The following is a 14,226-nucleotide window of genomic DNA, read 5'->3' on the forward strand; positions in this document are numbered from 1 at the left end:
CTTCAATTCAGTCTCTAAAAATTAAATAAACTAACTTCTGTGACTTTGAATACCACTGCGTACATTTCTTTTCACAGTGCAAAAACAAAAAACTCAAAAGCAATAATATTTGAAGTGCCTAATATTTTGAAAGGGATCAAACTGGAAGAAAATAAGAGTTTTGTTAAAACTAAGACATCTGAAATGTCTCAGAGCTGGGAGAACCTGGCTAGAATGCAGAATATTGCTGTTGGTAATAAGTCAGAAGGAAAAATGGAAGGAACTTAAACTAAGAGGGTTTCAATAACCCTCCTAAAAATAACCAGAAGTAAAGTTTTGGAGATGGAATCTTTTTAAAAAATGATGAGGAAAAAGCACAAAGTCCTTTGTGCTCTTAAAAATTCCTTTCACGTGGCATTCTACTAGCAAAACCACACGAAGCAAAAGGTATGCATTAAATGGATATATAATTCAATAAGCATAAAATGATCCACCACCCCTCAAAAAAAAAAATTCAACTGCTAATTTAGAGGAGTTTATATGTAAAAGAACACAGTCATCTATCAAATGAGAAAGAAGGCTGAGGTTAAGTATCTGGCCATAGGAATAAAACCTATCACTGGGCGGATAGAATTTAGGGTTAGGGAATAGAGAACTCTCCGGCAGGAAGATTCATGGTTCTGATTATTTCTCTATTTCATGTTTCTGGTGAATCTTTAGCTGTCGCAGTTTGAAAAGCTACCTGATACACTACTGGTTTAAAAGGACTTTCTAGGGAATTCCCCAGTAGTCCAGTAGTTAGGCCTTGGCACTTTCACTGCCATGGCCTGGGTTCAATCCCTGGTCAGGGAACTAAGATCCTGCAAGCCACAAGGCATGGCCAAAAAATGAAAACAAACAAATATCCAGGTGCTATAAAGAAGAGTCAATGACCATTTAACCTCTATTGCAGTTTTGGGCCTCTATAGTCATGAAATATCGGCTAGAATCTGCCTGCCAACACATGAGATGCAGGTTCAATCAATCCCTGAGTCAGAGCCCCTAGTATTCTTGCCTGGGAAATCCCATGGACAGAGGAGCTTGATGGACTACAGTCCATGGGGTCACAAAGAGTCAGACACAGGTGAGTAACTGAGCATATACACACAATCATGAAATAATGTGGGAATAAGGGAGCTATTTGGACAGAAATGGGCTACGTTGGTAGCATTTTACATCAGGAATAAAACCCAGCAGGCACTGATATATGCAGATAAGGAATTTCCTTTACAGGTAATCATCAGGACTTCCCTGGTAGCTCAGATGGTAAAGAATCTGCTGCAATATGGGAGACCTGGGTTCCAGGTTCAATCCCTGGGTTGGGAAGATCCCCTGGAGAAGGGAATGGAAACCCACTCCAGTATGCTTGCCTGGAGAATTCCACGGACAGAGGAGCCAGGTGGGCTACAGCCCATGGACTTGCAAAGAGTCAGACATGACTGAAGCAAGTAACACTTTCACTTTCAATCCTTTCAGTACTTAAACATTACTCAGGAGCAACAACCTAGTAAGATGAAGAGGGTCTGGCAATAGAGATCTGGAGACTTGTGTCCTGTGTCACACCCGGTACTCACAGCTCGAACTCAGAGTGTTGGACTAAACAATATTTGAAGTCCCTTCCAGGCCTATCACCAAATCATGTTTGAGACTCTCTTTCTTATTCTTACTATTTTACAAACATACTAGGATACTTTGAGGGGAAAAAGGATGGAATTTAAAGCTGCTCATTTTCTTCATGGAATTATTTCCCAAAGTCAAAAGACAAAAACAGGAAAAGAACAGTCACTTGAAGCAGCATCACTGGGCTGGTCCACAGTGTGCCCGAATAACCTGGACATTCACATACCAGAATTGCCCACGGTAACCACCTCCTCGCGAACCTTCTGCCTCTGCTGGTCTTTTACTGCCTCCACTATGATGTTGTAGGTGGCCCCTCTGGTGAGGCCCGTCAAGGTGGCACTAGCAGAGGTTCCAGGAACTCGGAACTGCAATGATTAGCACATCCAAAGAGGGGGAGAAAGTGTTATAGTGAGGAATTGACACGACTTCCCCTATTCTTTTCTCAATAACCCCTACTGTGTAAACAAGCAAAGGGAGACAAATACAAATGGAGAGTGCAAAGGTCCCAACCAATCAGGGAGCGAAATGGAACTTAAGTGAGGGGTCGTTTCTATCTGCCAGATTTTCCTGCCCTAAATCTACCCTGTGAACGCCATAGTTACCAGGAACCCTCACTAATTCTAGAGACAGCCTCCGCTTCGCTTTACTTTAGCTGCAAGTCTGGGCAAGCCCGGTGGAAGCCTGGGCCATCCCCCCTCACATAAAAGGGGGACACTGTGCTATGTGGGGGACATTCATCCTACCCAGTGACATCTGACTCCAACATGGGGTCCTTCAAACACTTTGTTTACGGGGCAAATCCTCAAACTCCTATTTCTAAGCTCATAAGTCTTCAGTTTTTAAAATTCTGCCACTTTCTAAAACTAAGAAAACAGTAAAAACTGATATCAGCAAAACAAATTAAAGAGAAATTTCAGTCAGCGAATCAATCACTTATAGGCACAGCTTCAGCCGAGGTCTTTCTCCTTTGACATATGGTAGATAATGGGATTTGATTCTTCAAGGACAAACCATAATGATAGCATTTGAGCCCTTCCTAAACAAAAGTCAATTCAGGTTAAGATCTCTCTCTCTCTTCTAAGATCATTTCTTTGTCTATATTACTGTGGAACCTCAAACAATTGAGAGTAACAGAAGTAATTTATTCTCTCCACTAAACAAAAGCTAATGACACTGTCTGGTACATCTCTTAAAGTAGAGTCATCTTGAGATTAAAAAAAAGAAAATCAGGACTTAAAGGGATAAATGTATACGTATAGCTCATTCACTTTGCTGTACAGCAGAAACTAATACAACACTGTAAAGCAATTAAACTCCAATAAAAAAATATCAAGACTTATGCACATCACATTTCTAAGAGGTCCTAGAAGTAGGGTCACTGGACATCAGAGCTCTGGTCATTTCAGTAGCCTAGCTTACTTTTTCCCCAAGTGTCCCAAAAGTAAAAGGAAACATGAGTTACCTGTAAGGGTTCTTCATCAATGCCAACTGGATGACATGAAATGATATACTCAGAGCTTTCCTGGAATGGGGTCCATGAGATGGTTGTCTGAGAGAGAGCTTCTTGTCCTGTAGAAGCATTTGGATTGAGTCCCACAACATGAGGGTAGAGATGATGGTCTACGTCTCCCCTGGGGACATGACCAATTTGGATCTCCTCATTTACATTCGGCGGATACGGTCTTGGCCTATGCCTTACGGGGGTGGCCGTTGTGGGCGGTGTGGTTCGCCTAAAACCATGCTCCTCAAAGATCATTTGTTGCCCAAGACTGGGCTGCTGACCAGAAGTGCCGGGAAGCTGAATACCGTTTCCAGTGTCATACCCAGAGTTGGTGATGAAAGGGGTCTTTTGAACTGTGGAGGGAACATCCAAGATCTCTGGTCCATGAAGATTGGGGTGTGGAAGGGTTACCAGCTGGGGGAGCTCATCTAGCCAAGAGAGGTTAGAGCCAAAAAAGCAAAGCGTGTTAAGCTCCCAGAAGTAGCCTCAGGAAGTCATTATCAATTCAGGCAACAACAACTATTTTACAATCTAATCAAAGCTCCAGAAAAATTAGCAGTTCTTAAATACAAAACACTTTTTTTCCCCAGAAAGAAATCTTTATGATTTTTCTCAAAGTTTTCTTTATCGTTTAGAAGGAAAAAAAGTGTTAGTATGAATTTATCATACAAAGCTTTGAAACGCTAAGCCACATAAAAGCTGCCTCTGCTCGAATTAAGCCTAATGGAACTGAAATATGCAGGCTTTTTCCCCCTCTTTCTCACTTGAGAATCATGTTATAATGACTAGAATCTAGACTAATTATATCAGCATCTGAAGTATGAGAATATCAGAGGTTTGGTGCAGTAGTTTTTCATCATTTGAAATGTTAAGAATAGGTTAAAACACATAACATAAAATTCATTTAAAAATTCTATCAGCATAAATAAAGCATTTTCTTCAAATTAAACTGAAATTGGATAAAAAGTAAGACATTATTTAGTTCAAGGTTCAGAAACCAAATAGTAAATAAAGACAAATGAGAAAGAGTTTTCTCTTCCCTCCCCACTTTTTATAAAAACACTTTTAACTCCAAAAGAATATACAGACCAACAGCAATGATTGAAACTTGGCTTTTACATTCTAATATCTGGTTTGAACTTTCTAAAGATGAATAAAAGGTCTTTATATTAACTGGCTAGGAAAAAAATGAAACTGAACTCTGCAGATGGTTAGGTCATTCTCACTATCAAAAAGCACAACATACATGCTAGGCTGTTAGAGGAAAAAAAGTTCCATGATAAATACATCAAAACCTGGAGCATTTTTTCACTGCAAGATAAATCATCTGTAATTAGTTTTGTCATGGCCAGCTCCCCATTACCCAGAAGGTGCTCGTTACCTGTCTTTTTCCTCCCAATCAAAGGCTCACTCTTCTGATTGTTCTTGAGGGCAATGACTTGGATTGTGTACTCTGTTCCTGGTTCCAGACCTGATGGAAGGACAAATCATTACATCTGTGGGCTCAGCTCATCAAATGGAAGTTGATCTCTGAAGCAAGCATCCTTTCTTCAGCTGGTCGCCAGCCTCTTGATAGGCAATGGAGACTTTGCTTTGCCTCTGTAAACACTCAAATACTCTGTATACAATGGGCACTTAGCAAATTAATTATCTTCCTTTCAAATCTGACACCCGAATAAGCACTTTAACTTCTCTGGGGTATTCTTTTAACATGTTGTCTCATCTGCTCTGTGAATTCAAGAAAACCTATCAGCATTGTACACTGCCAGCGAAATACACATTTAGAAGCAATCAGTGCAGACTGCATACATCAATCTACTTAGTGCCTAGGCCAGACCATTCTCAGTGGCAGGATCAATGAAAAGTCAGACTACAGAACAGTGCTCTGCAGAAAGAATGTTCACTCTTTGTGTGGTCCTGGTAGGAAGTATCCAAATCAATGCCTTCCATATCTGATTCTGTTTTCCTAACTCCAAAGTTTCTAAAAAAGCAGTGTTTCCTGGTACCTGTGTGTTCTATAGGATATTTTAAGTCAAGATGATACCCTATATACACAGTTTTAATTTCTTGGACAAAAATGATACCAGAGGCCTATGATCTCTTATTCCCCATCCCAAGCACACTCTCCAGTATGAGTGAGAATCAATTTGCTTCAAGACCTATCCTGAGAAACTGGATAATGAAGGCCATGAGAGGTGGCACTCTGGCAAATCTTCTAGCTTATCTTTCTTTAGGTTGCCAAGTAAGAGAACAGAATCAGCATTTGGTAGTTTGCTTTGAAAAATGTCTTTTTCTAGGAAGAACTGATATGTGTTTGGCAAACATTCAGCAAATAAAAAGATTCCAGAATACCATCATGACAGTACTGAAGTTATTGCATTTTCATGAATTCATGACTTCTGAGATGTATTGCGCTTAACAGCTCCCGTGTAGACAATGCCCTCTGAAGTTATCAGAAATGGGCTTCTTGATCTGATGGTAGAGCACCAAAGACACAGCTGCAGTCTGCTAAGCACTTTGTGTGTCCCAAAGAGTAAAAAGGAAAATGGTAGCATGGATGCAGCAATACCAGTAATAGTAGCTTCTGTGACACCAGGGCGGGGCCGAGGGACCACTTCTCTAGGAGGGGACCCAGGCTTCTCGTACTTGATGATGTAACCAGTAATCCTGGCACGGGGTGGCTGCCATGATACCAGCAGGGAGTTGGGTGTGGTGGCCAGGAAACGCAGGTTGGATGGTGCATCAATGGCTAAAAGAAAACAAAATTAGGTCTCTTTAAGAAAATGAATAAACATTTATTCATTTTCCTAGACTTTAAAAATGGACTTGAGAGAATCTAAGAATTCTATAAACTGTAAAAATGATTCACTGTGATCTTAATACAGAAGTATCAACCTCATTTTTGTTGCTCAAGTCCACATGACTGATCACACATACATATAAAGGGGCATTTCTTCAGTAGAAAGTGTAGTTACCAGTGGAGGCATCGATGACCACAGGGGAGCTCCGGGCATTGTCATTCAAGGTGTACAAGTGGATCTTGTAGTCAGTACCAGGTTGTAAACCTGAAATTGGTAAAGAGATGATTTTTATCTGATCTCCATTAACTAGGAAAATTTTCAAACTCATCTGTGATTTTCATGATTCCTCCAATCATTGCCTACTTATACAAACCACTAAAGTGGTTCAAACTGAATAAATTAGAGCATGGTATGGGTGTTAACTGTCCATGAGAAATATATATCAAAAGAAAGGCACTGATGCACACAAAGACACTTCCTAAAATAAATTTTAAAATACAAAAATGCTGTGTTAAAAGTGGCCATTTTGGTGATAAATAGGGGTGAGGACCTATTATCTGTGTTTTAATCTGATGGTCACTGGTTGGTAACTGGGATCAGAACTTTAAATCTCAAAAAGTTCTAAACTGACCCAGATATTAAACATTCTCTGACAACTTTGATCTCTGTGAAATAGTACTGTTTCCTTTTTAAATTTAATTTTGCTTTATAATCTACATAAATGTTAAGAACTATACATTCTTTCTGAGTTTCTTTTGGATTTCAAGCATTTGTATAATTTTCTTTTTTCATAAGAAAGGGTTCATTGGTGAAAGATCAAATTTGATGAATGGGACTTATGCCATTTCTCTGGCAAACATTAGCAAAACCAGGCATTTACAGAACAAAATTTTTAATCACAGGATGAAAACAGGTTGTAAACAATAGAGCTGGGTTATCATAAAACACTGAAGATAAATTTAATCAGTGTAAGTAGTAGAAAAACTAATAAGCTAATTTATGTTGTGAATTGCAGTTAACAAATGTGGTCAGAAGCGTGGTTTCTCAGACCTGTGATGGTGTAACTTCTGACATCTGGCCTGATGGTTCTCTGAATTGGAGTCTGGCCATTTGCTGGGATAGCATCAACTTGGAAGCCGGTGATCGTCTCAGTCTTAGTTCTCCAGCTAATGGTGATGGTGGTCTCGGTAGCATCTGTCACACGGGCCCTTCTTGGAGGGCTGACATCTGCATGGGGTGATAGCCATAGATTAGTATTAGTGCCTGGCTGGCTCATATAGTTAAGGTTTTGATACTAAATTTTTTTTTATATACCAAATATATCCATTTTTATATATTACTAATAATGTGTAGATTTTCTCCTGTGGCAACCAGAGAGAAAAGCTGCCAGTAATCAGGAAAAAAGAAAATATTCACCTCGTGTATCTGTTTTTTTGAGAAATGAAAAGCTTTATAGATATGGCCAGTGTTTTCCAAGGCTGGCTTTAGATATCTATAAATACCTCAGCAAATGTTGAAATTATTGTTATCACAATATAAAATATATGTAGTAACATAAGGAAGGTATATATATTATACATGTGTATATAATATATATATAATAATACATTGCTAGTATTTTGTCATTCTTATAAGGATTCATATTTTTTCTCAACAGATATGATGCCATCCCTGCTTTGTAGATCAGAAAACTTTGACACTTGATTTGATTTCTGAAAGAGAATAACTGTGGGTTATTGATATGGCAGAAAACTAGAATCTGGGCCACCACTGTCTAATACTCACTACACTGTTAAGATACAACAGAAGCCAGCATGCCCTCCCCAACCTTCACTCTATGAAAACAAATTCTAACCAGTAGAACATAACCTAAGTGTAAGTCCTAGTTCGTTGCACTAACACTATCACACCATGATTCTATGTATGTGCCAGTACACCACTTTCTGGAGAGGGCCACAGAAGTAACTCAAAAAGATGGGTAAGCTAATCAATTTCCAAACCGGGAATCAATCCATTGTGAACTTAGTGATCTAGAAAGCATTTGCCATTCTTTAATTTTTGTTTATAAAGAATGTTAATCAACACGAAAAAGTTTGATTACTCACTCTCCAGAGTTGTAACAACTCCCTGAGCCGGTCTGCTTGTCAAAGTGTCCTTAAGAGCATAGACACTCACTTCATATTTGGTGGCAACCTAGAAAGAAGGGCACGGTAAGCTTCAACAATGAGATATTCTGAAGCCCGGGAATTTTCACTCCAGCATTCAAAAAAATGCAATGGTTAGAAAAGAAAAAGACAAAGCTAGCGAAAACCACAGACATTCTTAGCTTAATTTGCAGATGATCAACAACATATTTAACTACATGAATTTAAAAATGTATTTAGGGTTAAGCCCAAGTAAGCTATAATTCAGTTATTTCCACTCAGCTGACACAAAATGAGGAAAATGCTATTAGCCTGTTTTCTCCTTTGTGACTTGAAAGGTGCAAACCATGAATTTGTCTTATCATAGAGAGGAAGAGAATAGTCTTATCTCTGAACCCTCTTTCTGTAGTTTCTGCTGAAATTTGCGTTATGTTAAGAAGTACACTAGTTTCCTAGGTACCTGGCTAGCTCTTTGCATGTACCTCTAGAGGTTAAAAATGACTTCAGGAAGGTAGTATTAGGCTGCGTTGGTAAAAACTGGAGAGTATTTCTTGCAAGGGTAATAACACTCAGAAAAGCCAAAAATAAAATGGATTTATGCATTCAGCCTATGGCTATATAAATTGCTCCCCCCACCACATACATACACACACACACACACACACACACATACACTATTTTAAAATAAACAGAATACATGTAAGAGCTATGCAACATCCAGTACTCCTCATAAAATCCTGTCATCTGGAAAAGCTTCATTTACTTGACACAAACTTATGACAAAATTAATCTGACAGCAAAGAACACAGATTTCTTATGACATTTTATTTCCACCACCGTCAACTGTGTAAGAGATGACCTACTACTTTACTCCAGTGAAAAACACACTTCTTACCATGAGTCCTGACACAACCACAGATGAGCTATCGGGAGCAAGGTTGATTTCTTTCATCGGTCCAGTCTTCTCCTTCGGGGTCACCCGCACTCGATACCCAGTGAGCTGAACATTGGGTGCCGTCCACTGGGCGGTCAGGCTGGTTGGTGTCACCTGAGTAAACTTCAGGTTGGTTGGTGCAGGAATGGCTGTTGGGATGGTTATCAGTTAGAGTCTATCTTATATAAATGGGGGAAGGGGGGAAATAAAGTGAATTCCAACGAGTACATAGGTTGTGCTTGTTTGGTTTGGTAGGTACCCCAGTCAAGCAAAGATTCAGTATAGAAAAGTACAAAAGGGGATGCAAAATGAAGAAAACGCTTGCTGAAAAATAAAGTGCTTTTTAATCCAGCAATGCTCAGGATCACTGGAAACATCTGGGTAAATGCCAACAGTCTAAGAGAATTTAGGTTTTAGTAGTTTGGTTTTATTTTCTTCTTTCCCTTAACAAATTAAAAAAAAAGTCACATTGGTTTATTGACCATTAGGATTGATTTTCCATTTCTAAGGGAAGATGAGCAGCAGCCCCTTTCTGACAAAAATTATCTTTGTACAGAAAACCATTTCACAGAGTATTCCATTCCAAAGATAGAATTATGTTTTTATTCTATTTGGACCCCATGGAAGATATCACTGCTAAATCTGAAGTATTCTCCGTGGTGCAGCATAGGAAGAAAATTGGCTCACAACAGAAGCAGAAAAGAGAAGCAAAGAGCAATAATATGGATTGTCACCTCCAGGTTTTACGCCGTCACAAGGGGACATCTTTAGCATTCCACGCTGCTTCAGAGACAAAGCACAAGAAGATAAAGCATGGTGGAAAGCATCTGCCCTACCAACTCTCCTATGCATCTGATTCTTAGGCCTTTAAGCAAAATTATACACTGAGGATGTGACCTCTAACCAGAGAAGGAAGCGCTTACCCATGTTTTCTCAGAATCCTGCTACTATGAAATGGCTCAGTTTGGGTTCTTTTCTGAGAGTACGCTCTAAGATGCCAGATTTCTTTCTTTTATACACAGTGAGCATAACCACAGGAAGACAAGAAATAATCCACAATTTTCATGTTAACTTCAAATGTCTTGCTTTATGGCCTTGGTAGTAAGCCAAGCCACTCCAAAATTTCCTATTATTAGAATTTCTCTATGTCACCTACACTTCACTGCTTATTACTGTTCCCCTTTAAAGAGGGGCTTTCCTAATAAAGAGGCTGTGTTTCTGGGTACCCCCTTACATGGGAATCAATAGCCTGATAAAAGTGTAATGCACTCAGCAGGGCATAAAGCCACTGCTCCCATGAGCACCCAGTGGTGCGATGAACGATATACCTGTGGACTGGGTTCCAATCAGGGGCTGGCTCTCCATATCATCGTGCAAGGCAACCACACTGACTGTGTACTCAGAACCCGGCCTGAGGCCTTGCAGCTCTGCAGTCTCTTCTTCACCATCAGGTGCAGGGAATAGCTCATGGATTCCATCCTCAGGGCTCGAGTAGGTCACCCTGTACCTGGAAACTTGCCCCTGTGGGCTTTCCCAAGCAATTTTGATGGAATCGACATCCACATCAGTGAATGCCAGTCCTTTAGGGCGATCAATGTCTGTTAGGCAAATTAATGGTAAGAGGTTATGTGAAAAGCAAGTTGTGAAATAAGCATTTTGATAACATGCAAAGCAGTTCTGCAGATACCATTTTTTCTTTGATGAATTAAATTCCAATTAACCCACTATTAAATAGAAAATTACTTGACCCTTGCTTAAGGCTTTTTGGTTCAGAAAATATTTAATGTCGCATCACTTACTAAAACATAGGTGTACGTGAGATGCGTAGATACCCTGCAAAATGTCCCCAAGTAAGGATTTATTTATATACATTTTAGGATATTCTACCAAGATTTGTTTTGGTAATGTGATGTTAGTCTCACAGACCTGGATTTTTTTATACTTGGAAGTGGTAAAGTTGATTTTAAATGTTAGATTCAGATTGTTATAATCTTTAACTACCCCCCACCCACCCATTGAGTATTTAAATTAAACATTGGACCAGCCACACAAATGCTCCAAACATAATAGCTTCATGTGGCACACTTCAATCAACTTTACCATCCAGCTGTCGAAAAGGAGGTGCAAGCACAACATTTTATAGATTTGCTATAGGCTAATAAGATTTTGCTGAGGCCATTTGAGCAAAAGCAATTCAAAGCATAGCACAACTAAGTATGGTAGTTCCCCAACTTCTTTCCCTGTATGTTCAACACTGAGAAGGAAAAGTGTTTGCAATGGGCTCAGCTCAAGATACAAACTAGGCATCCAGACACCTAAGAACAAAGTTTGACTTTGAACATGGGAAACAGACACTGGTTACGTACTGGTTACCGCTGTCTGAACCAGAGGCTGACTCTCTCCATTTTGATTCTGAGCATAGACACTGACGACATACTCCACTGTGGGCTGCAAGCCTTCAATTGTCATTTCTGTTTGATCTGCAAAGGGAGTGAAAAGCAAATGTAGCTTCCATGTCATTCATTATGACAACCAAGGACTTTCAGAATTCAGTAATACACGTGTGGTGGCCAGGAATTTTCATTTGCAGAATTATCATAAAAACATTAGAGAACTCACACATGGATTTCCTCCTGGACAAACATGTTCATTGCTAATACAAATTACCATATTGGAGTGAAGTACACCAAAGGCTAAACTCTAAAACTGAATATGATGGTGCCAACAATGAATGATGCTGCTCTTGAAAAAATGAAAACTAACTGGACTTTAAGATATCGCCTAAGGATCTTAATTTCACAATGATTTTATATGAAAACAGAAACAAGAGCTAAAAGAATCTTTAAAAGTCAGCTAGGCCCATCTGTCTTTTCTTAATGTGCATAATAAACAAAAACACAAAGATGAAATCTAATAATTTAAGATGTGCACACCATCAAACACTACTACACATATAAAAACAGAAATGCACTCCTCCTAAAACTTCTACTGTATAGGGAGTTGGTAACAACCTTGAGCCCCGAATTCACAAAAAGGGAAACTTTGACATGTGATATGAAACAGTATAGTACTCAGAGCCAGCTGGTCATTTATTTACAGAAACATATCATGTGGTCCTACTGTTTATCCTGATGTATGTGAGATGTTGGCTCTTCTTACCTGGACCTACAGTTTTCGTTTTCGATGGTCCTGGGCCATTTTTAGGAGCAGTGGTCACTCTGTAACCAGTAACAGGGGAACTTGAAGGCAGCCACCTGACACTAATGCTGTTGTCTTGGACATCAGTCACTTGCATCTGGGACGGTTTGTCAATTTCTACAGACAAAAACCAAGAGAAACCAATGAAGCCCCCGCTCCTAGGGACAAGACTAGACTAGTCTTTGTCTCCAGTTCTGGTACAGACAGAATCATCTCTTACTACTACTAATGACTCTCATTTATTTTGCAGACGCAGAGAGAACTTTTGCGAGCTGGTGCTTGGATCTTGATACATTGCCTATTTTCAATATGACTGTTTCATTCACAAAGGCATTATATTTCCTATAGAGGCTCATCTCCTTATCTTATCAGCTCATCCACTCATTCATTAACAAGTATTTACTGAACATCCTCTGTGCCTGTCTGTATTACAGGCACATGGAATACAGCAATCAACAAAACAGACAAAAACCCCTGCCCTTGGGGTGCTTCTTATATATCTGGCTCAAAACTGTAGCTCTGCTTCATCTTTTTACAAAAGAAAATCAGTTCCACAATGAGGAAAATACTTTGGGAGAACACTGTAAAAATTTTTTGAGTAAACAAGCTTGGGTCATCTGAGAGGAAGATAAGTACCTGTTCGGTAATTGATGGAAATGGGCTTGCTGCTTGCCGGGCTGTCCCCACGGCCGGTGACAGCATAGACAGTGATGGTGTAGTCCACTCCAGGTTTAAGACCACTGATGGTAGCTGTAGACTTGCTCCCAGGCACGGTGAACTCCTGGACTGGGCTACTTCCTCCTGTTTGAAACGGGGTTAGTTCAAAGTGTAAGGGACTGACAGACACTTGGGGATTGCTGAGTTACTGAATTAACATATTGAGAGCAGCAGGTAAGTTACACCTTTGCTTATTCACTTTTAAAGAGTGCTATTAACAGATCCTGAACAGAAAAGTATATTTATTTATGTATGTAGTAAGCCTTGAGTGTGTAAAAATTGAGAGAAAAATTGCAGTTAAAATGCTATTTTAACCTTGCAGCTTTAACATGTGGTAGGTTAAAATTAGAAGGGGAAAGAAGGCAAGTCCTCAACTCAAGACTGCTCATATTGGGCTTCCCTGGTGGCTCAGTGGTAAAAAAAAATATCTGCCTGCCAAGGCAGGAGATGTGGGTTCGATCCCTGAACCCACATCCCTGGAAAAATCCCACATGCCATGGACCACGTGCCATGCTCCACAACTACTAAGCCTGTGCTCTAGGGCTTGTGCTCTTCAACAAGAGAAGCCATTGCAATGAGAAGCCCGTGTACCACAACTAGAAAAAGGCCTGTGCAGCAACAAAGACCCGGCAGAGCCACAAACAAATTTTATATATATATATAAGATTTCATATACTGGGGTCCTTTTCCAAAATCTTAATGGAATACATTCATGTTAAATAAAGTCTTGAAAATACAGGAAAGTAAAAGGAAGAGAAATACAAATTACTTATCATTTCACCACTGATAATACAGTTGTGAATTTACAATCCTTTTTCCTCAGTTCTACTGTTCTGCTCTAGTATTATACAAACAACGTTTTATCTTAATTTTGCCAACAGTTATATCATACATATTTCCTACACACTCTTAAGAAAAATCAAGGCTCCACTGAATGGACTTGCCAAAGTTTCTTTAATTAGGCACCCAATACTGGGCTTTAAGGTTACCCATGACAGAAGACTCGATCGGGGTGTGAAGAAGCCCTTCCCTAACGCACCTGTTTCTCCGTAGGTGATCCTGTAGTATCTCACTGTGACGGCAGGAGCATCCCAGCTGATCAGCAGGCTAGTGGGGGTTGCGGCAATGACTTCCAGGTCCCTTGGAACATCAGAAACTAGAAACACAAGGGAAAGTTTTCACATCCGTAACTTTCAAAGCATGCCCTGATCCACCTTTTGTTCACTCTCTGGAACACTGCTTTTGTGTGTCCTCCATATCATAATGTAAATGCTATACAAAATCAGCAAAATT

At 39.7% G+C, this 14,226-nt stretch overlaps 1 protein-coding gene across 12 annotated transcripts in view; it reads right to left on the reverse strand.

Moving 5' to 3' along the window:
- Positions 1-14,226, reverse strand: part of FN1 (fibronectin 1) — a 68,355-nt gene that overhangs the window by 7,452 nt on the left and 46,677 nt on the right. For 2 of the 12 annotated variants that reach the window (XM_025278211.3, XM_025278214.3), the window contains 13 exons: positions 13,973-14,089; positions 12,853-13,017; positions 12,178-12,333; positions 11,385-11,498; positions 10,347-10,616; positions 8,980-9,167; positions 8,046-8,133; positions 6,991-7,167; positions 6,115-6,204; positions 5,709-5,888; positions 4,521-4,610; positions 3,101-3,492; positions 1,865-2,003 (listed from right to left, as the gene is read on the reverse strand). In XM_025278211.3, coding sequence (XP_025133996.2) covers positions 1,865-2,003; positions 3,101-3,492; positions 4,521-4,610; positions 5,709-5,888; positions 6,115-6,204; positions 6,991-7,167; positions 8,046-8,133; positions 8,980-9,167; positions 10,347-10,616; positions 11,385-11,498; positions 12,178-12,333; positions 12,853-13,017; positions 13,973-14,089 — 2,166 coding nt within the window. Of the gene's footprint in view, positions 1-1,864; positions 2,004-3,100; positions 3,568-4,520; positions 4,611-5,708; positions 5,889-6,114; positions 6,205-6,990; positions 7,168-8,045; positions 8,134-8,979; positions 9,168-10,346; positions 10,617-11,384; positions 11,499-12,177; positions 12,334-12,852; positions 13,018-13,972; positions 14,090-14,226 lie in introns of all 12 variants that reach the window. The other 10 variants (XM_025278215.3, XM_044937774.2, XM_025278210.3 and 7 more) reach the window with 5 other exon arrangements.

This window comes from Bubalus bubalis, chromosome 2 (genome assembly GCF_019923935.1).
Source record: "Bubalus bubalis isolate 160015118507 breed Murrah chromosome 2, NDDB_SH_1, whole genome shotgun sequence".
Taxonomy (NCBI): Eukaryota; Metazoa; Chordata; class Mammalia; order Artiodactyla; family Bovidae; genus Bubalus; species Bubalus bubalis.